The 25,730-nt window shown below is 45.8% G+C and overlaps 1 protein-coding gene across 2 annotated transcripts in view; it reads right to left on the bottom strand.

The window, feature by feature from the left end:
- Nucleotides 1-7,225: 7,225 nt before the first annotated feature.
- LOC144141904 (venom metalloproteinase antarease-like TtrivMP_A) overlaps nt 7,226-25,730 on the bottom strand; it is a 116,666-nt gene continuing 98,161 nt past the window's right edge. Inside the window, exons 11-14 of one of the 2 annotated variants that reach the window (XM_077673373.1) lie at nt 20,153-20,320; nt 15,019-15,157; nt 14,747-14,899; nt 7,227-7,378 (exon numbers count right to left, since the gene is read on the bottom strand). In XM_077673373.1, the coding sequence (XP_077529499.1) occupies nt 7,298-7,378; nt 14,747-14,899; nt 15,019-15,157; nt 20,153-20,320 (541 nt within the window). In that variant the 3' untranslated portion in view covers nt 7,227-7,297. Of the gene's footprint in view, nt 7,379-14,746; nt 14,900-15,018; nt 15,158-20,152; nt 20,321-25,730 lie in introns of both variants that reach the window. The other variant, XM_077673374.1, reaches the window with a different exon arrangement.

The following is a 25,730-nucleotide window of genomic DNA, read 5'->3' as shown; positions in this document are numbered from 1 at the left end:
TGCTCTCGGGCTGCAGCGCGCGCTGCTTCGTTTCCCGCCATCTCTTTATGCCCCGAGATCCAGGTGACGTAGGTGTCAGGAAGTTGGGGGCGCGTGTTTAATTTTTTTAGTGCCGTCGTGGACACGCGTCCTTTCTGGAAGTTCCGACATGCCGCTTGGGAGTCGGTGAATATCAGTGCTCGGTCGCTGCAGGTCGTCATTGCCAAGGCGATGGCTGCTTCTTCTGTAGTTTCGGGTTACAAGCCGGTATTGTTGCCGACATCAGTTCCCTGCTTCGTTGGTCCGTAACGCTTATTGCGAAAGCAGTGTGGTCTGGGTATCGAGAAGCGTCTGTGTATCTTGTGTTGGGATCTTTTTCATATTTTCGTAGGAGTGCCTTCAATCTTGCCTGTCTTCTTTTTCTGTTGTAAGTGGGATGCATGTTACGTGGTATGAGTGCTATACAGATTGTCTGTCGGAGTTACGATGGTAGTCTCGCTTTTTGGTCGGTGTCGGCGATGTAGGTTGCACTGTAATTGACGAAGCGGAGTACTGCTCTGCCTTTAGGAGTGAGCTTGAGGCGTTTGAGTTGGCTGGCTTTGTGGGCTTCGACCGTCTCCTCCCACGTATTAGGTACGCCTAATTTAAGCAGCTTGTCGGTGGATGCCATGAAAGGGACTCCAAGAGCAGTCTTGGTTGCTTTCCTGATCCAGTGTTGCGGAATTACCAGTCCGGAATTGGAATGACTCCGGAATCATTCCACATTTTCGCGACCCCGGAATGGAAAGGGAATGGAGTTCAGCAATATTTGGAGGAATGGAATGGGAATGGAATTAGAAGCCTTTTGCCCGGAATGGAATGAGAATGGAATTACATGTATTTTTCCAAAAATAAAGCGCTTTCCCTTCTACGCGTTGTTGTTTCAAAATATGCAAAAAGACGCAAAAGAACCCACCAGCCCAAGTTCAAACAAAAGGGCGACCCTCAGGTCTCCCCTTAGGGAGCGGCTATACTGTCTAGCGCAGCAAGTTTTCTTTTCTTTTTTTTTTTCCTCTTTCGACACCTCGTGGTGGGTTCGTAAGTGCGCACAATAATGGCTTTCTAAGAAAAGGGGCAACGACGTTTGAGGCTGACCACACTTCCAGCACATGGCTGCCAGCAAGGGGGTAACGAAAGCGAAAAAAAAAACCGAAAAGGGGCGCTTTTAACACCGCAGATTAGTCACGAGAATGTGCGCCTGCTACCGTGACATTCATTTGAAAGGTACGTGTGACGGGTCAGTGCGGGAGGTACTGCAGCAGCACGATATTTTGTGCACGAGTTCTCCGAAAGCCTAACTTTCTCGGGGGCGTGCCTTACTGCCGATTTTAGTTCGCCGCGGCGGCCACAGGAGGACCGGTACTGGAAAAGGGGCCATTCTAATTACTGTCCTTAGACAGCGCTGCTAGGATGTTCGTCGTGATTCTCCGCGCAATAACCCCGGCTCTAAGCCGTTGGTGTCCGTCGTGGGGAACCACGGCTGCGGTATCCTCCCCCCCCCCCTCCCCCCCCTCTACCACCAACTGCGCCTTGTGATTGTTTACCTCAGCGGCGCCTTCGCCCCGGCCGCAAGCTGTCTCCCCACCCTTCACTTTCTTTTTTGCTTCACTTTTTTTTTGCTTCCTTTCTTTTTTGCGAGACGCGAGCGCGATGCTTGTGTTCGCAGCAAGCTTTCGCATATCAGCTTACGCGACATCTCCCCTTGCGCTCCCCCCTTCTCCCCAGGGCCTTTGCATTACTATCCCTTCTGTCTAGACACTCGGACGCCTTTGCCCGAAGCAGCGTCAACTAAGGCCTAAAATATTGATTCGGGAATTTAGCCGAATCAGGAGAGCCCATGTAATAGGAACTGCGGCCACAGCTGCACCTCCCAACTCCGACGCAGGGATTCGCGGACGATGTTTCCAGATGAAATTTCCAAGAACGAGAAGGTCGGTGCTACCACCTTCCCCAGTACGGGATCACCTGGAACCAGATGCCTCTTTGAATAGTTGTTCACGACTTGGCTGTTTCCTTGGAGGGTGCCCATGCCGGTTGAAACAGCGAAAACGGGGGCGCGGGTCTTTGTGGCCCGTCTTTAAGGAACTTTGTTGGGTTACGTCCCTGTCTCACTTTCCTGTATAGGGTAGCTAAACTCTTATTTATATTCTTCTACAAACACTTCCCCCTACTTGCCTACTCTGGCTTGCTTTTTTGCTAGTTTTCCAGATGTACCCCCCCCCCCCCCAAAAAAAAAAAAATCTCTGCTAGGCTTCTCTCTTTAGAGACAAACCGTCCTGCCTACTTCGCGGAGACCCAAACGAGTTCAAAAAAAAAAAACATCACAACTCTTAAAAACATGCTGACCATGTAAATACTGTAATAACTACCGGGAGAACTGTCCCTGTGGGAAGTACTAGGGTACTTGCACCGCACGAGATATGCCACAAAGGCATTAAATTCTTGGGGAACGAGCCCACTCGTCACAAGCCCACTCGTCACCGGGAAACTCGTCACACTCGGCGCCCTTTGGTACAGTGCCATCACAAGATAGGAACTCTCGTGCAAGCGGTCTTTTCGTCGCATTGTTTTCGTTACACCGCAGCCGTGGGAACAAAAGCCTAGAAGCCCTGACAGGACATTGTTGTTGTAAGCCGGTCTGAGGCTGGTCTCTACAATGGTAAATTCGTTACGGCTGTTTGGGGGGCCGTGTGGAGGTCTGTGTGACCAGGAGGTGTGCATAAAGAGCTGTTTTTTTCTTTGAGGGGAAGGAGGGAACGGGAGGAGGAGTTGGAGTAGTCAGCGCGACCTGCACTTCTTCAAGTCCTGATCGTCATGGGTGTTGAGGTGGTGCTCGTCCGCATTTCCGCGCGTATAACCTGCCCTTGCATACAACCCGCACCCCTACTTTCAGTCTGCGAATATAAAAAAAAAAGAATTGCCGAAGGCTTGAACCATAGCTAAGCTGGAGGATTTCTTTCTATGTAAACACTGAAGGACACACCACCAGGCATTGGATTAGGTTTGAAATTGTTTATTTGTTGATTTGATTGATTGTAGGGTTTAAGGCACCGACGCTGCACAGGTGATGAGGCGCGCCGTATACGTGGAGGGGTCCGAATTCATTTTGACCACTTGGGGATGTTTAATGTACGTGCGCCGAAATCTCTAACACGCGGGCGTTTTTGCTTTTCGCCTCCATCAGGAAAGCGGCCGCCGTGGCCGGGAATCGAACCCGCTTCCTTGGGCTCAACAGCACAACGTCATATTCACTGCACCACCGCGGCGGGTAATTGTTTGTTAACACGTTCCGTTGTCGCTTTTTGCGGTGGTAGTAGTAGTAGTCATCGTCGGACAGCATCCCTCCCAGCTCGCACGCAAATACCAAGATGTCAAGGATCGCATCGCAAGAATCCTGGCTGATCACGACAGCGGAGCCCCAGTCAACACGCTTCGGAATATTGCCCGAAACACCTGCTTCTGAACTGATGCAGTGAACAACGTCGGAAACCAGCGTTGAAGACGCCTACACAACGAGACAGCCAGACAACGTACAAATAGTGCAATAGTACAAAGCGAGTGCAATAAACATTTCTTTGTTTCATGTAAAACCTGTTCACTGCGTCATTTAGAACAATTTGTTTACGTTTTATGCGTGCCACGTAATACAAATTTGCATATGCGATTATCATTTTAATACAATTAACTCGGTGTGACGGCATATTTACATAAATTCCTACTTCAAAAACTTTGAAAGAACACTCACTCGCCTACATCATTTTTAAATGGGTGACGTATAGCAGGCGGAAACATCGCTTTAACGTTCAAAAACAAGCTCGTAATGCTAGTTTTCCGTGTGACGAATATTCCGGTGATACGAGAATTCCTCGTACGAAATGCCCTGTGACGAGTTGGCATTCCTGACCAGTTTACCTGTGATGAGTTAGCCTATGACGAGTGGGCTTAGACCTATCTCTTGACCTTGGTGACGTGTTTTGCGTAGTTTAGCAGTTCTGAACGCTTGTAATAACATGAGCTTAATAGTGTGTTCATTGGTAACTTTATAATAACCCGATGAAACTACCAACATGCCTTTCTTACGTTGAGCAATCAGAGGAATGGAATTGCACTGCCCGGCAATTCCCGGAGTGGGAATGGGGGAAGTTTTGGCATTCCGAGGAATTGAAAGGAATGGAATTAAGACAAGTTGTCATTCCCCGGAATGGAATTGGAATGGAATGGGGACGCCCATTCTGCAACACTGTCCTGACCATTATGTCCAATATTTTTATTTCAGCGCTTTTTAAGGCGAAGTATGGGGTGCCGTACGTCAGCCTACTGGTTAATAATTCTTGAATGATCCGTAAGGTGTCTTGTCTTTTGAGCCCCCTTCGTTGATTTGTGATTCTTTTAACGACGTGGGTGACTTGTGTCACTGTTTCCTGTAGCTTGTGAAGATTAGCAGCACACGATCCATCCTTGTGTATTGTAAGACCCAGTATCCGAAGGAAGTTGACCTTGGGAATTTCCACTCCGTAAATAGTGACGCTGGGATCCATATTTTCTCGGAGCATAAAGAAAGAATGCCACAACTTGGTTTTAAATAATTCTACACATTGTTTATGCAAGAATAACTTCTATTCTTTTTCTCTGCCTTCACACATCGAATAACCACAAAACAAAGAGGTTCCTCTTTGTCTGGACGCGTCATTCTCTGCCCGACCATCCACCGATCCGAACTCGTCATCACCGGGAAGGCAGCTGGGGCTGTGGTGCCTGATGCGCTAATATCTCAAGACGCATAGATCGGGCAAGTTTGCACCGGTAACACCTGTTTTACGTGGACGTCAGAAGTTTGTTGCGAATCACTCTAGTATGCCACCGCAACAGAGCTAACAAGGTCATATTTCACGCGTTTTAGCTACAAAACTACAAATATAATGCAACATGCATGTGTTTAACGTAGGTCCTAAAAACAACCTCATCTTTGATTTGTGAAACATTGGAAGAAACTCCTACATAGCATTCTTTGTAAATTAGACTAAGACGTCTTTCTTCCTAGCAAAAAGTTGACCCTATTAAATGTATGTGATGTCTCGGGAGAAAGAAATCTGCGGTGATAGCTGCAACTGTTTATGTGGAATTTGTTGATATCGCGCAATTCATCGAATTCGCCTACCACCCTAGCCAGATGTCGGACAGTTTTAAATGGGAAGCCTTTTTCCTGCAAACTAACATCACATACCTCATTAATAGAGCACAAACAGCTGTGATAACTTGTTCGTGTAAATTAAAAATGTAGACCGAACTTCCGAACGCACCTCTCCATCTATCGTAAAATAACCCTTACCTGGTACCTAGGGCGACTCAAGTGCTGGTCAAGAAAGTGACCGCTGAATCTTTTCTACTTCAACTGTTTTCTCTACGTCTGGCCCAATGATATTGCTCAGCACTTTGGCAGACGCTACTGTGGTTTGGAGGCGGCTTTGTAACCGAGTTAACGACGGGAAGACAGAAAACTGAAAGAAAAGAGAGGAGGAGAGTGTCGCGAAACTATGAGCGGGTGGGCACTTTGCAAAGGTGGTGCGAGGCTGTCCTCCATAAGTGTGAGGGGGAGGGCCGTATGCCGAGCCCGTGCCACACACGCGTGTAAAAACCACAATCGGTGTCTAGCGGAGCCACAGAGAGGAAACGCTAAACCAGGCATCCATTGAAGAAAGCGTCTTGTTGTTTCAAGTTCACAAAAAGTACAGAAGCCCAGCACGTGCTGCGTGCTGCACGTTCATCGGTCCTTCGGTTCCTTTGTCCTCGCCCTCCTTGCGTTGCTCATCCGAACCACGTTACACCTGCGCGGAAGGTTCACACACGATTTCCAATATGCTTGGCGGAGCCCAGGCGCTGCGAGGTAACGGCGGTGTAGCGCGCGCCCCCTTGCGTTCGCTGGTCACGCGATCCGTTCCCGAGACACAGCAGCTATGCGCCTTGACCCAGAAGACTATATTTCGCGCTGCGCACAAAGTTTGCATTATAAAGTGTCGTAATCGTCAGCCATTTTCCAAATCAGCTTTTAAATGTAACCACTGTTATTTGGAAAAAAAGTATTTTGAATTTTTCTTTCTATTTGGATTATGGTCCCTTTAAACTATTCAAATTTTTGTCTCCCCTTGCTGATGATTAAACTCGTCCTACCGGTGGTTTGCCAACAGGTTGAAGCCTCCGAACCCGTTTGAAGACCAGTCCGGTGCGAGACTTATTTGAACCGGAACTGAACGAGAACGAAACGCATTCACCTGATCCCGAACAGTAATCGCCGGTATTGTTTGGGTTCAACAAACTGGTTAAACTGGTTAGCGAGCACAAACTCGGTTTCAGACAGTTTCTCTTTTGGTTCTTGCGGAATACCTTTGAAAATGTGGTTATTCCTGCGCATGCGGTTGTTTAGTTGGTGATCAACAACCCTACTGGCCTGGTCCAGTTATAGGTTCTATGGTCTTCAGCTGCTCATGTGATTTTTGAATGACTGAATTGGTGGTGATGATGTCGTGACAGCTTTTGAACAGCATTTGGTAGCTCTTCTACAGCGCTGAGTTGCCCTTTTATATGAGTGACATATGAGTGACGATGCGCAAAATATGCTTCAGCACATTTGGTGTCCTTAATTTTTTTGTTTGACAACGTGAACTGTCCAACAAGCACAATCATTTGGTCTACCTTGTCTAGGTATTTTTCTTTTCATGGCGCCGGCGAAATGATCACATGCGCAATGCAAACCAAACTACAAAACACCTTTTACCCATGCGCAAACTGGTAACCAATGTATAGTCGTGATACACAGAGGCGAACAACGTTGATGAACTGGCCATGAGCTACAAGACACCCTATATGCACGCAGTAGCCACACAGATCACTGCGCATGCTCAATCAAGTGACACTTGGGATTTGAAGCGTAAACAGTACCAAAGTTGAAAGAGTTCTGGGCATACCCATTCAACTACTGTACATAAAAATTGAGTGCGCTGCGGGCGTGAGCTACGCTGCAAATCCTGTTCGCCCTTTCTGGCTGGTTAGTTCTGTAGGCGATAATGTGGACGACGCTGCGCGTGAGGTTGGTAGCTCCTGTATGGGCTGCTGCGCAAAACGACTGCGCGGTCGAAGGCGATCCGGCTGAAGCGACGAGGCACTCGTTTGTTTTGCATGATTTTAAAATTTATTTCAGTAGCCAATTTTTTTCCCGCTATTTTCGTTTTGTTTTTGAACATGCGGTTGGTTTTATTCAAAGCCGGTTTGTTTGCACCGTTCATTATTCCATATTGTTGCCTTGTTTCGTGCTCGCGAGCCTCTTTAGTGCTCGCCTGCCCACACATTTTCCTTGAATGCACACCTGTTAAGAAATAGCATTGTAACAAACAAGTTTGCCAATAAACGCGAACATTTCCTGTCGTATTCACTTCACTTTGAAGACCAGTGTTACTGCAGTTTACCTACACAGAATATAAAACTAGCGACGATGTGAGAAAAGAGCTATTTTGCATATTTTTGCATGGCGAATCTATGCCATTGTATTGTATATTTCTTAATAAACGTATCACCATGTAACCCAAAACGAACGGAAGCAGAATAAAAAGAACAAAATAACAGGGGAAATGTAATGGATACAAATACACAGAAGTTCTGCTACATATTCAAGGCTAATGCAGGTGCAAGTATTTCAAAAAACAAAATAAACAAAAACAATATATTTTTAATAATAACTTGAACACCACTAAAAATACAGTGTTTCTTGAGCGATGTACACAGAACATGCTGCTACAAAATAACTAAAATTATTAAAGCTCACAAGACGTCCAGAGATATACAGGACAGCGACACATGCCAATTCATCGTGACTTTACTTCTAACCGCTTGGAGCTAGGCTAGACAACTCAAATTAGCCAAAAGCGTGAGCGCGGAAAAACTGCGCTTCTCTGAGCAACGTTCGATCTAGTTTAAAAGAATCGTGTTGCAAAAAAATGTTCCACCATTTATCGCGAATACAGATGATGGTAAAACGCATAACTTCAGATGTGAATTTCAGCAGTAACCAGAGTGATGCGACCACTTCACCATTTCATGAGTATACACTTGTAGCAGAATTAAAGAAAAAAGTACACGCTTGATATTTACTGCACGCAAAATTATTAAAAATCCTAGCTGAAATTTTACTCATAATTCTTCAACTCGCTTCCCATATGAACAAATAAATTACCGATGCTCCATCGCCCACCCAGTTACCTGTGCTTGCCCATCAAAACCTGAATCGTAGTCGGTTACTTGTTTCACTGCTGCTGCCCTTGCTCTTAGCGGTGGAGGTGTCAGCGAAGACAACTCGGCTATGGATCAGGTGTCCATTGTTGACGTATTTGAGAGGTATAACTTTGAGTCGTCGCATGTTGGCCATGAATGTATGTTGGTCGTTGGTCGTGCATGCATGTTGCATGTTGGTCGTCATGCATGTTGGTCGTCGCATGTTGGCCAGCTACCAACGTATAAAATTCTCGAAAGCAGAATCTTTCACATCCAAATTCTTCAGCCGTGTTTATATGAGCTGGCTAAACAATTAATAGTGAAGGCACAATGAAGTATGGAGTTTTCACCGCAGTTCTTTTCACTGCTGGGGTCTTGTCTCAGAAATCTTTGCTGAAAAGCGTACTGGCGTTACATACGGCTTTGTAGGGAGCCAAAGACAAATGTAGCAACGATGGTTGTACATTGCGATACGACTGCGGTGGTGCCTTGAGATGGACGAAACACGACACACCCTTTTAGGTTATGAATTCTGACATTAAAACTAAAAGGTGGCAGCACCTGCGGCGTCCTTTCAGTGTACTGGCTTATTTCCCGCAATGCTGCAGTCACTCCTTGGTATGGCTGATTGTTCAGTCGGCATAGGAAACGTTTGAGTTGGCGTGCGCGGGTAAATAGTTGCTTCGGGTTGGTTGTAGCTGGAGTAGCTGTACAGCTGTTAGGGCTGAAATGAAGTCATTGTCAGAGCATGTGTCAGCATTTCGTATGGTCAAAAACACGACCTGGGCTGTGCTTGCCCTGATTGCGAGAAAAGTATACTTTAATTTTTAAAAGTAGCCAGAACTCTCCACGGTGATTAAGTGACAGTGGTGAGGGGGGGGGGGGCAGGTTCTGCTGTACTAAAGATGGCGACATAGTGCGTGGGTATTGCAGTCACCATTTAAAGGTTATTCACTACCTTTCCAACTGCGGTTGAACGACAATTGGCTGTAGGCCATAAGATCACTGATATACGTATATTAAGAAAAGCAACGGCTATAAGACCCTCCCTTGCAAAACACCTGAGTTTACGGGAAGACCGTCAGAATAGTTCCTATCCACATCGACGAGCGGATGGTGCCGGTTCAAACAAGACAATATCCTTTTATACTGGTTGAAAGGGAAGTTTCATCTCCTTGGCTTCAATTTCAAACCAGAATGATAGACGAGGACAAATGCTTTACTAAAGTTCAAGGGCAAGATAAAGTTTGGTCATATTTATCGAGAATCTAAACCGGCGCATAAAATGTAATCATGAATAATAAACAGTAATACACCAAAGAAAGTAATATAATTAGCGGTGAAGGGCAATGTTGAATTAACATGCCTAAAGTGCCCTTTTCCGCATATGTAACGAAACGCTTAAATAAGTAGAACATTAAAACTGTGCCGGTCACGTCGAAAGTGCTGAACACAACCCCGAGAAAGAAATTCACCGCACAATAAGTATATGCTGAGGTCCACCAAGAAAACACTCCCAGGTCATGAAAAGCAAGCTACCCACGTCATTGCAAATGAAAGAAAACTGCGAAGAATGCACTCACGCGCAAGACTTGAATGGCGAAGGTATTTTTGGGTGAGCATTGCCGGTCAGTGGTAAAGTTTGAGAATCATTGTTTACTGGCATAGTTGCGGTTCTAGAAGTTGTCGTAATATGCATCGAACAGGTCGTCGTCTTCTTCGCAGTGAGTGCTGGATGCAAAGTCATCCCCAGAATTGTAGACTTCTACCAGCTCTTCGTCATCAACTTGTGGCAGTGGTAGCGGGCAGGGTCATGTCGGGAAGGAGGGGCATACTCGTAGCCATGTCTCCAATTATCCATAACGGCTTCTAGAGAATGCGGCCGCCACGGAGACCCATATCAAGCAGGGTGTCTTTTCATCGTCAGCGTTAGCGTTGGAGTTTTCGTTTTGCATGCGCGGTAGGGCCTTATGACAGCGCTGGAGTTTTATTCTTTTTTTGCTAAACCAACTGTTCCAGGCGGGAACTCGGCGGTAGCCGCAAGGCACGCACTCACGAGCGCACGGCATTTTCTCGCTGCTCGCATTTTTTGCCCGTATTATTGTCGGTCAAGCCACTTCTCGCATCGCCGGAGCTCGGCGGTCGCCGCGATGCACGCGCTCCCGACCAGCTGGCGTTTTCTCGGTATTTTGTTCGGCAACCGCAAAATTTCGGAAATTAACAGCAGCTCTACTCTTAACATACAACCGATGCACCATTCCGGTGATAACATTTGTAGCGGAAACTTCGCAAGCAAAATCAGAAGACAGTTGTAGCCAGCTTTGACAGAACAGCACGAGTAACTATTGTGGATAACAAAGGAGACACGTGTGCTCAGCATTCAGAAGGGAGAAGGTTTGGGCGTGTTGGTTCATTATCACACGGAAAACAAGCGCTAAACAAAAACACGGGACGAGGAGTAGACGGGACAAGCGCTGACTTTCAACAAACGTTTATTGCCGCTCCAGCGCTTATAAACAAGTCTGGGAGCACGAAGAGAGGGGAAAAAGAAAGGGAAACATAAAAAACGGAGGCCAAAAAAAGAAGAACAGTGACGTGCCGCCTACGATAAGAAATCCAATTCGTGTTTCGATAAAGCCACAGACGGCCTGCTGACGCATTGATTGAAAGAAAGAAGAGCTAAAGAAAAACTAGCTGTCATCCCTTACATACATAAAATATCGCATAACCTCAAGAAAGTTTGGCAACGTTCAGGGGTCAAGGTCTTGTTCACGGCGCCTAACAAGCTTTTAGCTTTGTTCAAGTTGAGCTGTCCCACGCGTGCGCGGAAACCAATCTGCGCTATCAAGCACAGAGACGCTTTTGTGAAATGCCGACGTAGCGTTGTCTACAAAATTCCTTTGTCGTGTGGCAGACACTATATCGGCCAGACCGGTAGATGCTTGAACGTTCGCCTACAATAACACAAGAACAAGGTCCGGAGCGTTGCCACCGACGGCCAGCTGGCTGCCCACTGTAAAAAATGTGTCTCGGGTAACCAGTGTCATCCCCTGTACGACCAGACTACCATCTTGTATTTTCACCGCTCGGCCCTCACAAGGGAAATTGTGGAAGCGGCCGAGATAGCGAGGTCGGGAGATCAATGCGTCAGCAGGCCGTCTGTGGCTTTATCGAAACACGAATTGGATTTCTTATCGTAGGCGGCACGTCACTGTTCTTCTTTTTTTGGCCTCCGTTTTTGATGTTTCCCTTTCTTTTTCCCCTCTCTTCGTGCTCCCAGTCTTGTTTATAAGCGCTGGAGCGGCAATAAACTTTTGTTGAAAGTCAGCGCTTGTCCCGTCTACTCCTCGTCCCGTGTTTTTGTTTAGCGCTTGTTTTCCGTGTGCTCATGCAGCATTGTTGGTTCTTATATGGCGACGGACTCCACAGTGTTAAAGTGGGTGATTTATAGGTTGACTTTAATGTGACGTCCGGGGTTTGGGCTCTACGGCACGCGCAAGAAGGAGGAGCAGACGAGGAAAGGTTGGAGGGCACTCGGGTAGGGGCTGGGATGACGGAGGTCAGTTCGAGGAGTTTGGTTGCGGATGTCGAGGGGTGCAGACGTGTTTTCGCATTCGTCTTCTCGGGGCCTTAATAGTTTGCGATCTTCGCTGCGCATCAGTTGCTGCGTTTGGTGCTTGTTCTGGCGATGAGCGCTCTGCGGTGTGGCGGGACAAGCGGACTTTTACTCCCACTCGCCAGTACTCACTAATCTGCCTGAATTTGCCACCTGCGAAGAACGAGGCTCTGGACCACCGTGGGCAGCTTCTCACATCGCAGCTCCGCCTCGTCGATTCACTGCTCCTTCGGAGTTTTGTTTCCCCGACGCAGCATGGCCCCAGGCATCTGCCCTGCGGTGTGTTTCCTGCGTGGTGTCCCTAACCAAATCAGCAAACCCTCATATTTCTTCTATCTATCCTTTCTTTACTTTTCTCTGTCCTGTCCCGTTCTTCAACACTATGTCCCCACCCCCCCTCTTGCTTGCATATTGGGTTCCCAGGCTAGTTCAAAAATATCCCCAGTTCATTCATTTTCCCCCTCTATATAAAATAAACCACTTCCTCTCACTCTGTACGAGCGGAGAAGCAGCGACCCCGACGATGTCCCCAAAGAAGACACTGTTGAACCAAGCACTAGATCATAGATAACAAAAGGGGCACGTGTGATCAGCCTTGTTTGTTCGACCATTTCCTCACGCCCACTGATTCCACCGTGTTAAAGTTGGGGATTTATTCGTCTTTGTATAGGTAAAGTACTCAACTCCTATAGTCCGGAGGTCGGGTGTCAATACTCAGCCGGACACGAATGTTTGTTGTAATTTTTTGTGGGTGTGTGTGTGGGGGGGGGGGGGCGGAGTCTTTAAATTCTGGGTACGGGAATTCAATACCTATGGGAGGATAGCTTAACATCGGCATACTGTAAACTACTCCTTAACCTTTTCAACCGACTGCACCGAGTTCTAAGAAATTCGACGAGCACGTTTCCCAAACCCACCAATGCTTCCTACAGAAACACAATCATCGCGATGAGCTGTGTTTTAAATTTTTCTGCATTTATCCAAAAGAGGGGCTTGTTTTCTCACCCTTCCTTAATAGAGCAGGCAGAGAAAACAATGATCACGAAACTTGAGGTCTAAAATTATACGTGCTCAACCGCGAAGTCGAAAGGAGAACGAGCATGATTACCAGTCACTTATTGTTGACCCTGTTTAGGACACATCGCCTTTTTATACCGTGTTGAATTCTATTCCTTTAAAGCAATCTGCCAGAACTTTGTGATATTTCTCCAGTTATCCTCGCATTTCTCTCAAGTGCTGCGAACCATGCATTCGGGGTATTTTAGTTAGGCGTTTTTTCTTATCGCCCGGCCCCGCCCGGCTGCGTTATCTATTTCCCAAGCGAAGGGCATGCGCCATTATCATGTATGGCGCACGCGTTATTTTGTTCATAGGGACATTCTTTTGCCCTGTCTTCACTAGACCAGAATAATCTTGTTTGATCTCCAGTGTTCTCGATTTATTTCGACAATTTGAGAAGCAATCACGCCAAAAGATAAATGCTCGCAGGGCAGTCACAGCGGCATTCGATTTGCCCCCGCCAGTCAGCGCGCGTCACTTGATTGAGAGCTTCTACGCCGCTGGTATTTTCTTTGAGTCTTTGCGAAGCACAAGTACGCTCCAATAAACGTATGTTCTTTGAAGAATAGCTCCGTCGTCCTTGGTTACATGATGATTTGTTAGTATTCTGTTCATCGTAAGTAAACTTCAAACGTCAAGCTTCACAAAGCAAGGCATGTATTGACATCAGAAAATCGGCAACTATAAAGAACGCGAAAATGACACCTACAGCTCGGAAACACTCCCAGCATTAAAGTTCGAAATTGAGGAAGCAAGCCTGCTACCTTACTTGACAGAGCCTCTACTCGTTCATTAGAAATCCTACAAGCCTACTTGTGGCATCTTTCCGGGCAGAGCAGTTTTCTTGTTTTACACTGTATGGCCCTCTTAATCTGCCTTGCGATATTTCGGTCTTGTCTACTCCTTTTTGCAAGCCCCACTACGGGTAGTTGACTGCAGTTACTAAGTCCGGGCCATTGATTTCTCCCAACACGACCCCTAAGATGCATGAACAACGTCCTACATTTTGGCTGTTTCAAGTTGAAGTTGAAGCGTACTGAAATAACCATGATCACATTAGATTTTGCCTATGGATTTCAGGTGACAATAAAGTAGGTATATTGTGAACAAGGTCATTTTTATAGATATGAGAGCCGTCAATTGATTAATTGATTGATTAAGCTTCCCATTTTATATGGCCTGAATTGGATTCTACAAACATCTTTTGTGTCTTGATTACAGGCTAAAACGCGTTCACATGCACGAAAACACAAAACCTATAGCATTCTTCGGCATTACGATGGGCTCTTCATGTATAGAATAAACATGGCTAAGAGTAATATACGTGTTGATGGCTGACGGTTTTCGTGATGCCCCATATTTAAAAACAGTCAGCAAACCCTTGTGTTACAGTATAAGCAGGACATGCAGGGAAATCAAGTCTGCAATGAAGGCGTATTCTCGTTTTGTCCTAATTAGGCAACTGATCTCTGCCAGCACATAAAACGTTGTTTTAAGCCGAACTTTGTGGCAATGGCATCCCTTCTGTTTTCGAAAACGTACAGAGACAAAATTTTGTGTCCAATTCTTGTGTTGGGAAACACTGATTTATAAGCAATCTTGTGTTTCTCTCTAATGGCCAACACTTTTGGTGAATAGGGCATTGCCAAAATAACATTCGCGACATTATAAGAACTATCTATATTGACACTGCCTCAGAAAAGATAGAATAGATAGACAGACTAGATAGATCGAATAGATTGATATACTGGATAGATAGAATAGGTAGAATATAGAATTATTAGATGCTACCTTTTTGGTATCATTCTTGCAAGGGGTATACTCAAGTGCGTCTCTGACAGCTTTGAAAGTCTCCGAAGAAGTTGTCCAGTGGCCGTAGCGATATACATAAGAATATCTCGTAAATTGACACCGTACTTTGCATTTCCTAAGTTGAAGGCCATCCTGAAAAGTGTGAAAGGTGTTAAGAGATGGATGCCTGGCTCATTGAAATTTGTTTAGAGGCTTTTAAAACTATCTGCAAACCGCCGAAATGTCTGTGCTCGCAGTTGTTTGTGACTTACACGCTCAGCGCTGACGTTCCGCTCATTTGGAAACAATCTTTTGCAGTACTCAGTTATGTTCATTGTCATACCAGGGTACTCTTCCGTGGCATTAATCAGCCGCCAATAACTGGCCCTCCAGCACCAAGCTCCCGCCTTCCTGTGAACAAAACAGTTATGACGCAGAAAAAATTAAACGTGAGCCAATTGACTCAAGCAATACTTAATAATTTGACGTAATTTGGTCGGTTTTTGGAAACATTCTAAAAAAATTCGAAATGCCTGACGACAGTCTGTACAAATAATTTTTTGCCGTGCATCTCCAAAACAGCCCTCCGAAACAAACGGTCAGCTACACGAAATAGAAATCGTCTGGATACCCGGACACACATCCCACGCCGGTAATGAGGTGGCCCATGCCGCTGCTCGGGCGCACGTACACCGAGCCATTATCTACGGGGGACAAACATCGCCTGCTGCTCCCAAAACACAACCTCTCGTCAAATATGCAGACATTCTGGCCCATTATCGCCAAAGCAGAAGAATATACCCGGCTCCACATCCCCAGTTATCGAGACAAGAAGCCAACAGCCTGAGAAGAATACAAACTCCTATCCGAACTGAGATTTATTTATGCTCCAACCAATACATAGACAAAACCCGACGGTTTTTTAGCATAAATAAATCTCAGTTTAGTAACTTCCCAACCAGACAGAAGTCTGTCAAAATGTTCACCTTCAAACTTCTCTCTCCATCGCACCCCTCTTCCCGCGATCTACTCCACCATATTCCCGGCCACCTGTAATTTCTGCCCGTTGCCCGGCACGCTATACCACCAGTGTTGTACACGTTCCTCCAAAATAGGAACGAAAGCTCGTTCCTCGTTCCTTGCCAATTTTGAAACGAGTTCTCGTTACAAGTTCCTTTATTGCGAAAGGAACGCGTCCCAGTTCCCCTTCGAAAATTGGAACGTGTCGTTACATTAACGTTACAATTAGGTTTTTAAATTAAAATATAGTGTCGGATAATCCTGGGTCGAAATGAAGTGAGACATATAAAACTCACATCGAACTACGTATATTATAAGAATATTAACACTACCGGCAGCGGATTATCTGGAGATAAACATCATCAAAAGAAACGCTCCTAGGCGAATTTTTTCAGGGAGCACCGGACAAGCTCCAGACGGCTAGAGGATATTTCGGTGCAAGATATTTCGGTGTGGAAATTTCGGTGTCCAAATTTCGGCGACCAAATTATCCGGTGCTTGCCTGTTTGCGACAGCCGTTATATTTTTATTTCCGCTTAACGTGGGTTATGGACAACAATCTGGAACAGTGAATTTATTTTTTTGCTTGATGTCATGTTCGATCTTTGCCATCTATTTTTATAAATTCTACATTTATATATTTTTGTTTAATACCTCTTCCTGTGGACACCTGTTATCAGCCAATTGAATTCTTTAGCACACGTTTTTTTTTCCATTTAGGAGAGGTTGTTAATTTATATTCGCTTTTTTTAGCTTTTAGCTTTTTTAGCTTCTAGCTTTTAATTTATATTCGATCTTTTTAAGAGGCGGTAGACCCGTGTTTACGATGGTCTACCGCCTCTTTTGTATTTTTTTGAATCACACCCTCAAATTACATAAATTATATGCACACTCTCGATATCCAAAAAGTAACAAACATTAGCTAGCCCATCAGAATGAAGAAAACCTTATGAAGAGTATTACCTAGGCTGCGCTGCCTTGCTAAAATGAATTCGCGAACACTGGTCTAGGATATTGTCGGGGAGGAAAAACGGGCCTTTTGGAAAACATCCACAGGTTCTAATGTCCTAAATGCTGATTAAGCGCGTACCGGTTGTGCATACAAAATCCAGCCATTGTGTTCGGGACAACCAACCTTCATTTAATGTTTACAAGCCTACATTTACCACATTTTAATTCTTTGTTCTAGCGCCCCCCCCCCCCCCCCTTCCACCTCCCACCTCCCGCCTGTACGCTCGAATCTCGACCAGATTTCTTTTTCAGCCATATTATTTTCGGTTTCCCCTGCAAATCCTACTAGCGTGGTGGAGTTCACGGACTCCGAAGCATCACCGCAGGGATTTTTTATTTTTTATTTAGAACATACTGCTAGCCTCTTAGTGGAGGCTTTTGCAGGAACTAGGTGATACATTCAGAACAATTAGATAGCACACTTCGCGTTTAAAACAGAGAAAAAGCTTTACATTCACCATGGGCGCACGAAACCTCTATAATGTGACACAAAAATCCACCCAAAAAGCCGCTGAGAACACAATGGCCAGTATCGTTTGCTGGCTACGCCCTTCCCCGCGTCCCGGTCATAGCGATGGCGCCCCCACTCCAGGAATCGCTCATTCTGCGCCTTCAGTCGCCCCCTTGTGAATTAACTCATCAAGTCGCGCATATCATGGACACCCCAGGTATACATCGGTTCCTCCCATTATAAGGAGCAAAAAAAAATGAATAGGCTAGTGTGACGAGAGCGGCAACAGTCGCCTTCAAGTTTTCGAAGTCCAGTCGACGCAATGGTGAAGCACAAGTGACACCCCTCTCTCTCTACTTAGGGGCTGGTAACCGGCGGGGCTCAGCTTTCCCCTCCCCTAAGTAACGCCACCGTAAGCGCGATCGTTGGTTTGTTAGTTTTAAGTAGAACTGACACCGAATGCAACGAAGGCGAGATTGATTGATAGAATAATAAAACAAAATGCACACGCGCCTAATCGACCTCGTTTTTCTGTTGTTTTTTGGCCGAACTTTTGCTTTGGGGGGGGGGGGGGAGGAATAGACTAAAAGCAGCAGCGTCTTGCACCGTTGGGTGAAGTGAAAGGAAAGCGCTTTGGTAACACTTACAGTATAAAGGTTGTTCACGGGAATGTTAAAATAACAAAAAATGCGTGAATGGATCCAAATTAACCACGTTCATTTTTAACATCTACTACAAAAATTGGGTTTCACGGGGCAATGCTCCGCCAGGGTTTAGCGTTCGTTTCCACGAACGGCAGCGCAAGCACAAATCTCGAACGTAAAATCATATCAAGTCACGAAATTACAATATTAAAGCTAAAATGTTCAAAGAATGCCTGGGACATCCCCTCACTCAAAATGTCTGGGCCAAGACGTCGTGCACCAAAATGTCCGTGCACAGAAATGTCCACACCGAAACATGCTGGACCGAAATGTCCGGATCCCGTTTAGAATTAGTTTAGCGTTAACCTTGAACTCTGCATTGTTAACACGACCCATTTTTCTCTCTCTCGCTCCCCTCCCCTTTTTTTATTTTTTGTTTGTTTGTTTGTTGATGTTGTAACATAGGTGTAGCCTGCCTGTATGCACACTCTCAATTTCCGAAATATTTTTCGCTCCTTCTTACATCTTTATGCAAACCTATATAAGAAATGTGTTCAAAATGTTTGCGACAGCAAAATCATGTAACTTTACTCTGATGAAGGCAAGGCCCGTTGCCGCTACGTAAGTAAACATTGTGTGTTATTGTTCTTGCTGTGTATCCGACTCTTTACTTATACTATATATATATATATATATATATATATATATATATATATATATATATATATATATATACAAAAGTTGTAACCAATGCTGTTGTTTGCATGTTTAATGCACTTTGCACAACTGCGGTAAAATAATTTTGGTTTCACCGTGTTTTAGGAATTCCGTAGTAATACCGCGCCCCTTATATCCGTTTTTTGGCGCTTTCCTGGTGTACCTGCATCGCCTTAATATTATACCTTTAGCCTTAAGAGCACCATTCTTGGCAAAGCCTGCTAATATAGCCTTCTTTAATAAAGCGATTGCTTAAAGGGGTACTGCCACAAAATTTTGAGGCGAGATAACTTCGAAGATAGATTGGTGTGAACACATACACATCATCTGCAAAATATCAGCGGCGAATACATCCTAGAACATAATTAAAATCAAATTAAAGTGTGTGAAACGCCACCGAGCAGCCAGCAGATGACCAGGCACAATCGAGATCCCGTGAATATTGTGTAAATAAACAACATCCAAGCACGTCGCGAGTTTGTGTTTCCCTCTACCGCACTGCCGGCGTTTTTCGCCGGCTCGCCCGGCTCGCCGCTCCAATCGAAGGGCCGGAGGGCGGAGCTTCTGCTCTCGAGAACGAACGCTCCGCTCATTGGCGGCGGAGGCGCCGTGATTTCGTCAGCTCATCGGGCAGCAGGCCGCGACCAAAGGTCTACAGCCATTCCAGGCACTCTATTTCTATTACTTTTTATTTACATAGGACGTGAAAATGCACCGGAGACACGAAAAGCCCACTGAGCGAGCCGCACGGTCGCTGTGCACGCGGCGGCCACGGCCGCAAAGTGGCCCAGGCCGGCGCAGGTAGCTCGAGTGATAGCTTGTTACCGCTGCACAAAGTTGTACCCAAGTCGCAACCATGGCAGCTTATATGAGAAAGGATTTAATGATGCGATGGCGAGTTGCATTACATATTGTCATCTGCACCGCTTAAGGGAGCGGCAATCGAATATCCGCCGCAGTGCTAAGCCGAACACATCTGTAGGCGGACCTGTCGGCAGACCGGCCAGCTGCTCCCAGCGCTCGTCTTGCCACCCGTGACCCAATGTCTCGAGCGTCGCGCGTCGTTCTTTAGCCGCGCTAGCATCTGCACTCGCAGCGCCTGCGTCACGTCCACGGTCGCTTTTTCATTAGGCGCCTCACGAGATCAGTACGTGAGGGCATGCGCAGAAACTGCCGGCGATGCGGATGCGACAGTGCTACGGCAGCTCCGACGGTCTCGTGGTCAGCTTTGTTCACACAAAATCCATCGTTTCGCGGCACCCGCTGAAACCGAAACTGCGACTGGCCGCATTGAAAATGCCTCTAATTAAACAACCGTCGCACGCTGAAACAAATGATGTTTCTACAGGTTACAAGTAGGTCACTAGCTACTTATCGCAACAAAAAAACAAGATGCTAAATTTTTGTGTCACTGCCCCTTTAAAGAAAAGTATCAGCAAAGCTGCGAACACTAGTTTTGTATAAAACATGTCAAAACACCGGCCCAGCTCTTTCATCCATAGGGGAAGTTAATTAGGTCACCTCAAACCAAGTCCTATTATTGAGTAAACCATGACCACTTACCTCATGGTGTACTGAATTTGCTTGAGACTACAATTAGAAAAGTGGTATTTTTGGTCTCCTTTGTCCACATAACTCATAAGGTATCCCTGATTATAATAACAGTCTCTGGAATCCGGGCGATGTATATCCTGAGTATCAATACCTGAGCCGTCATGTGAGGCCCCAAGTCTAGGAACAGTGATAGTTTCGATCAGAGCGGTGAAATAAAGAAGATTGGTAATGCGAATTTCGAGACAAAAATCCTAAAAGCCGGTCATGCCATAACTAAGAGAAATATAATAACCAACAAAGTGTGGCGTCATTCGACCTGGTGCGTTTTACCCAAGCGATTGCATTTAACGGCTATGTCATCCTACGGACAGCCATGGATAACTGGCTATGTCATTGTGCTGCTGAGCCCAGAAGCGTGGGTTCGATCGCGTCGGCCGTGGCTAAGCATCTGTCCGAGGCGAAAAGCAAGAACAGCGGTGTGTCGAGATTAGGGCGCACGTTAAGATCCCGAGAGTGTTAAAATTACTCTCAAACGCTCCACTACGCCGCACCTCATAGCCCAGGGCAGCTGCTGTGCGTTTAACCTTATAATCGACTAATCTTCTAAAATCATCACTATCTGGAACGCAATTTATTATTTCGCGGCCACTAAACTGCCAATCACGCATTGTGTGTTTTTATGTACAAATCCACATTTGCTGCTTCTCAACGGTAAGATGCCCTAAAAACAAGTAGACACCCCGAAGGATTACTTCGAATCTTCGGCTAAAAATGGGCTATGATATGGCCATACTATTCCGAACCACCCATAAATTTCGCATTACATGTGCTGCACAATACCTTCAGCTTATCAGTTTTTTGTCATGTATAGCTTTTGTTGTTCCCATTCTGACCTCCCTTTCGTGTATTCAGATTTTCTTAAAAAAAATAGTTGCAACCTTGTTGACACCTGTTCTTCTTTCGGGCCCATTTTAGGCTTGCCAAATAAAAAGGCCCGCGTTTACGCCAATCACCTTTTATACGCTTGCATCTGGTCGCCTTAGAACCAGGTGTGAATGTACTGCATCTCTATCTAGCAAAAAGATTCAATATTTGGAAAACTCTTTTACGTGGGTGGATGCTTACTAACCAGGGGGGCTGTCTTAGGTGATGGGAAAATATATACCGAAATATAAATGTCCTGTAGTCATCAGGACAACTGGCCAAGAGGCTTTAGAAAACTTTACCTACGCATTGCTTGCATAGCAGGCGATCATTTGGTTATAAATATGAGTAAAATATTATACCAAAAAAAAAAAAACAAATTGCCTCCGCATTGGCTTTCAAGCCATTCCTTTTTCAATGCCCTAATAAGTTCACCAATTTTATAAAAGTGTTTTAATTCAAAACTTTCCGTCGACCAATCAAGAGGAAGTTGCGCGTGTACGCGATATATTCAACCTCATGCGATGTAGAATTGCTTCTATCGGCTTGGAGAGTACTGGTGGCATTTTGAATTTGCGGTTATAGTCAATGGAAGATAGCGTTTCGTACTAACGTGATAAGTCATACCAGGCTGCCCGCTGCAGGTTTCATGCCAAGCTGGATGCAAGTACAGGTGCATCTTTCATGGAGAATGGTATGGATATTGCCGATGCACGATAGTTATGCGCAATGGATGCAGCAATGTACGCCTTCACATTGTCGGTTATACCACAATTGGCTGGAATCCAATACACTGTAATGTGATGGTGCGGTTGTACAGCTTGAAGTTCTAAATCGTGTATGTCAGGTACAAGCTGGTCTTTTAGAGAAGACGCTAGACATTGAAGTGCAGCCCTTGAGTCTGTAAAGATGGCTCACTCTCGTGTGGGTTGCTTGTTGATGTGAGCGAAAGCCACCTTCGGAGCTGCCAGTTCGGTAGCCGTAGTTGACGTTTTGTGACTGAGCATGTCACTGATGGTGGTGCGTGATGACGGTATCCACACCCCAATATTGGATGACGTTGATGACACCGACCCATCAGTGTACATATGAGTTTGGTCTCAGTATGTCCACGAAATGTAATCCAGAGCGAAGAACTTTAGTGTGGGAGCCGGAATATGCACCTTCCTTGTATGGGCAAGAACATCCAGGGCGGGTGCTCAGGAGGTGAAGGCTCTGCATAGTTCTTCGGCAGACAGTTATTCACTTCTTTGGCTCAGCTTGTCGCTAGGGGATGGCCCCGGAGTCTTCCCGCGAGCCCCAGACGCGCACGAAGCACTTCCTGCGTGCTTAGAGCAGGTGGTGAGAGCTGCCAGTATTCTGTCAGTTTTCTGATGGTAGATATTGTCTTTGTAACGCCGATACAGACCCGCAGAATTTGTGCTTGCAAGCTCTCTACCGCTTTGACAGTTCCTTTTGATAGAGGGGCCAAAGCAGGGAGGCTGTAACTCATGAGGCCAACGCAAAGCGCTTTGTATACCCGTGGAAGAGAATAGACTGAACAACCACCGGTGTTGGTTGAGAGCATGCGTAATATGCGCGCGAATGAAGTAATCTTGTTCTTGAGGTGGCGAACATAAGGCGACCCGGCGAGATTACTATGAAATCTTACTTCCAAGAACTTGTGGGTCGGGCCATGCGGAATTGCGCTCCGTCCAACAGTGATGCCGTAGCGCGTAAGGTCACGCTTTGTAAAGGCTATCGCGCCACATTTGTTTCCTGAAATCAGTAATCTTTGATTTGCAAGAAATTCCGCAATGGAGGCGGCTGCTCGCTGCAGCATTCTGCGTAACACTCGCCTGTTGCGACCAGGTGTCCATATGCAGATGTCGTCGGGCGCGGAGAGATTTCTACGCACTGGGGAACGCATTTCTCCAGGCCAACTATGGCAATGTTAAATAGTGTAGGGTTCAGCACCCCAACCTAGGGAACACTAGTCACGTGGTGTAGCGATGAGTCGCCGCAGTCCGTAGACATGTACACATACCTATCGGAGAGGTAGTCCGGAAACCATGCGTACATGCGGCTCTTGGCCTCTGAAGACTTCAGTGCCTAGCGGATGGCTTCATGCTCGACGGAGTCAAACGCTGACTTGATATCGACGAACACGGCAACAGTAAAGTACCGCCGATACTTTGCTTGTCTTTTGCTATTAGCAAGGGCGATGACTTTGTCGAGGGATTACAACGCCTGAACTTCCCTAAGTATGTACTCAGACTCACTGATAATATATCATTGTTTAAAACTTTACGCACCAAAAAAAAAAGATGCGTTTTCAATAATACGAATCAATCTCTTTTTCCGTCCAGAATACCTAGAAACCAAAATACCCCACGTAAAAGATATTTAGCCAAACCACATAATCTACAAGCAAGACGGTAGTTTTTCATTCATAGCATGTTCCGCTTTATTGATAAAGAACTGCCTGCAGAAGGGAGCGGTAAGTGGGCCAATGTGCCAAAATATTGCTGTGCATGGATGGCGTGCTCCGTCAGGTGGCGCTAAATTTCATCCTTGATGTCACCAGCTTCTCTTCGGTCTCAATGTGATCTGCGACTGCTCGCATAAAATGTATCGCCCGCACCAATCGATACCGGTTGTGCCGACTACTACCTATACCGGCCCCCACCGAGAATAAATTTATGTTTCAGTATAAACCAACCTATAGCTATGTAAACTTTGACATACACATGTAAACCACACTGCTACCGTATCTGCCTACTCGACTGGCATTCTTCGTTTTAAAGCATTTCCTTTCGTCTCAATATTATGAAACGTTACCTATTTTACGTTACTGTCAAGAACCCTTTTTTGACGTGACCCTCGTCTCTACACGTGCAAAAGTTCACAGGGGGCGTTCGAATTTGTAGGACTCAGCTCCAACACGGTAAATCTTGGCGTTCAAACGCCGTAACTGTGCTCAAAAAAGAACGTTTTCTGGCGAAGGGAGCACTAATCGACGGCTATCTCTTGGGCCTCTACTTCAAATACATTCTCTTAATTAACTCGTGACCAGCAATGGGAGGGCGCGCTGGGTAGCTCTAAACCGGGCGTACAGATCGGCTTTGCGAAACTAGTTGCCATTGTCACCGCCGACCACAAACTTCCGGTGCCACATTTCCCTAGCCCATATCGCTCAATAAAAATTATTAAACAGCAGAGCGGTGAAGGGACTCGCAATATCCGGTGGTGTCCGACACGCCATGCGAAGGTAAGTGCCTGTGCGGAGAGATAGCACCACCGCCTCGACTGCCGTAGGTGGAAAGCTAATCAACGTAGGTGGACAGCTTAAGTTTTTAGGTGCCTCTACATGAAAAGGGTAGACACGCAGCAGCTAGGGATAACTAGGAGGCTTTCGATGAAATACGGAAATAACAGTGGAGAACTGAAGACAACCAAGGCAGTCAATAAATAAGCAAGGCCGATAGGAACCAATAAATGGACAAAAAAATTGATGTTATAACGTCGTTAGAGATGTACAGGGCTGAGGAATCGGACATGATAAAAGGAAAATTTTTACAGTGATTCCAAGGACAGAGCTCTGATTTTTGAGGATAGAGCAGGTTGCTTGAGAACTAAAAGCTTTGTGGGGAAGCATACTAAAATAATGGGGAATGCGTGGTCTGCGCAAAAAAAAACTATGCGGCACATCGTGTTGGAATGCGGGTGTATCCATCCAAATCTACATGAGAAAAATTTTCGGCTTCTAGAAGCCCTAGGATTTAAGGGTAGCGCAGACGGAGGTAACTTCAAGGCTGTCGATGCAACGAAAAGAAGATAGAATGCTGGTGGATGAGAAGCAGAGAAGGGAATATTGCGTAGGACAGCTTCCACCTGTAACAAAAAAAATATGTACTTTGTGCCTGCCTTAAGAGCAGCGCTAATATTAAAAATTTAAATATAAAACATAGGCATATAAAATTTTGGTAAGATGACGCAGCGTTACCACGCTACAAATGCATAGCAATCATTATCAATCATCATCATCACCGTTCGGTAAACCATCTCCGCTCACGTGCTAGGGCTTGGACCGGTGGATGGGGGTTGAAAGGAGAATGTAAGAGAGAGCGCGGCCATCATACTGGCTTTGCCTCCATTGACGCCAAATGTTTCGAAGGTCCCAGTGCGCTCGCCGGTGAACGCTTGTCTTTAGGTGCTATAGAAACAGCGGATGCAGAATGCCTAGAACGTCGTCGTTCGCTTGTCTGTGAATACCAATAGCAGCTCCTTTGGTTCATCTTATTCCAAAAGCGTGAAACTGGCTTTTATTTTTTTTCTCTCTTCATCTCTATCTCTCTATCTCTCTCTCTCTCAACGGCGGTGTTTCTACCTTTACTGGAGGTTCCCTTGAAGGAGCTTTCTCGGACTGGCTACAAGCTAAACAAATGACAAAGCCGAGTATTACATCCGCCCCCTGTCAATCACTGCTGCATGAACCGAAGTTATCTTCGGGATATCTTTCTGGGCCACTGCCCCCGTACCGAAGCGTTGAAACCTTTCTGAAAAGAAATTGCCTTTCCCATGCGCTACCCGTCTCGCTCGCCTGTACACAGTCCATATCATCGCGAGTGATGCAGATAAGTTGAAACAGCTTTTTAGAGTATTCTTTCGCGTAAACGTTTTG

The sequence above is a fragment of the Haemaphysalis longicornis genome, unplaced genomic scaffold (assembly GCF_048455015.1).
Source record: "Haemaphysalis longicornis isolate Haplotype H1 unplaced genomic scaffold, Haemaphysalis longicornis Haplotype H1 scaffold_6, whole genome shotgun sequence".
Lineage (NCBI taxonomy): Eukaryota > Metazoa > Arthropoda > Arachnida > Ixodida > Ixodidae > Haemaphysalis > Haemaphysalis longicornis.
Note: the sequence above shows the minus strand (reverse complement) of the source record. Positions and strands in the feature narration are given on the sequence as shown.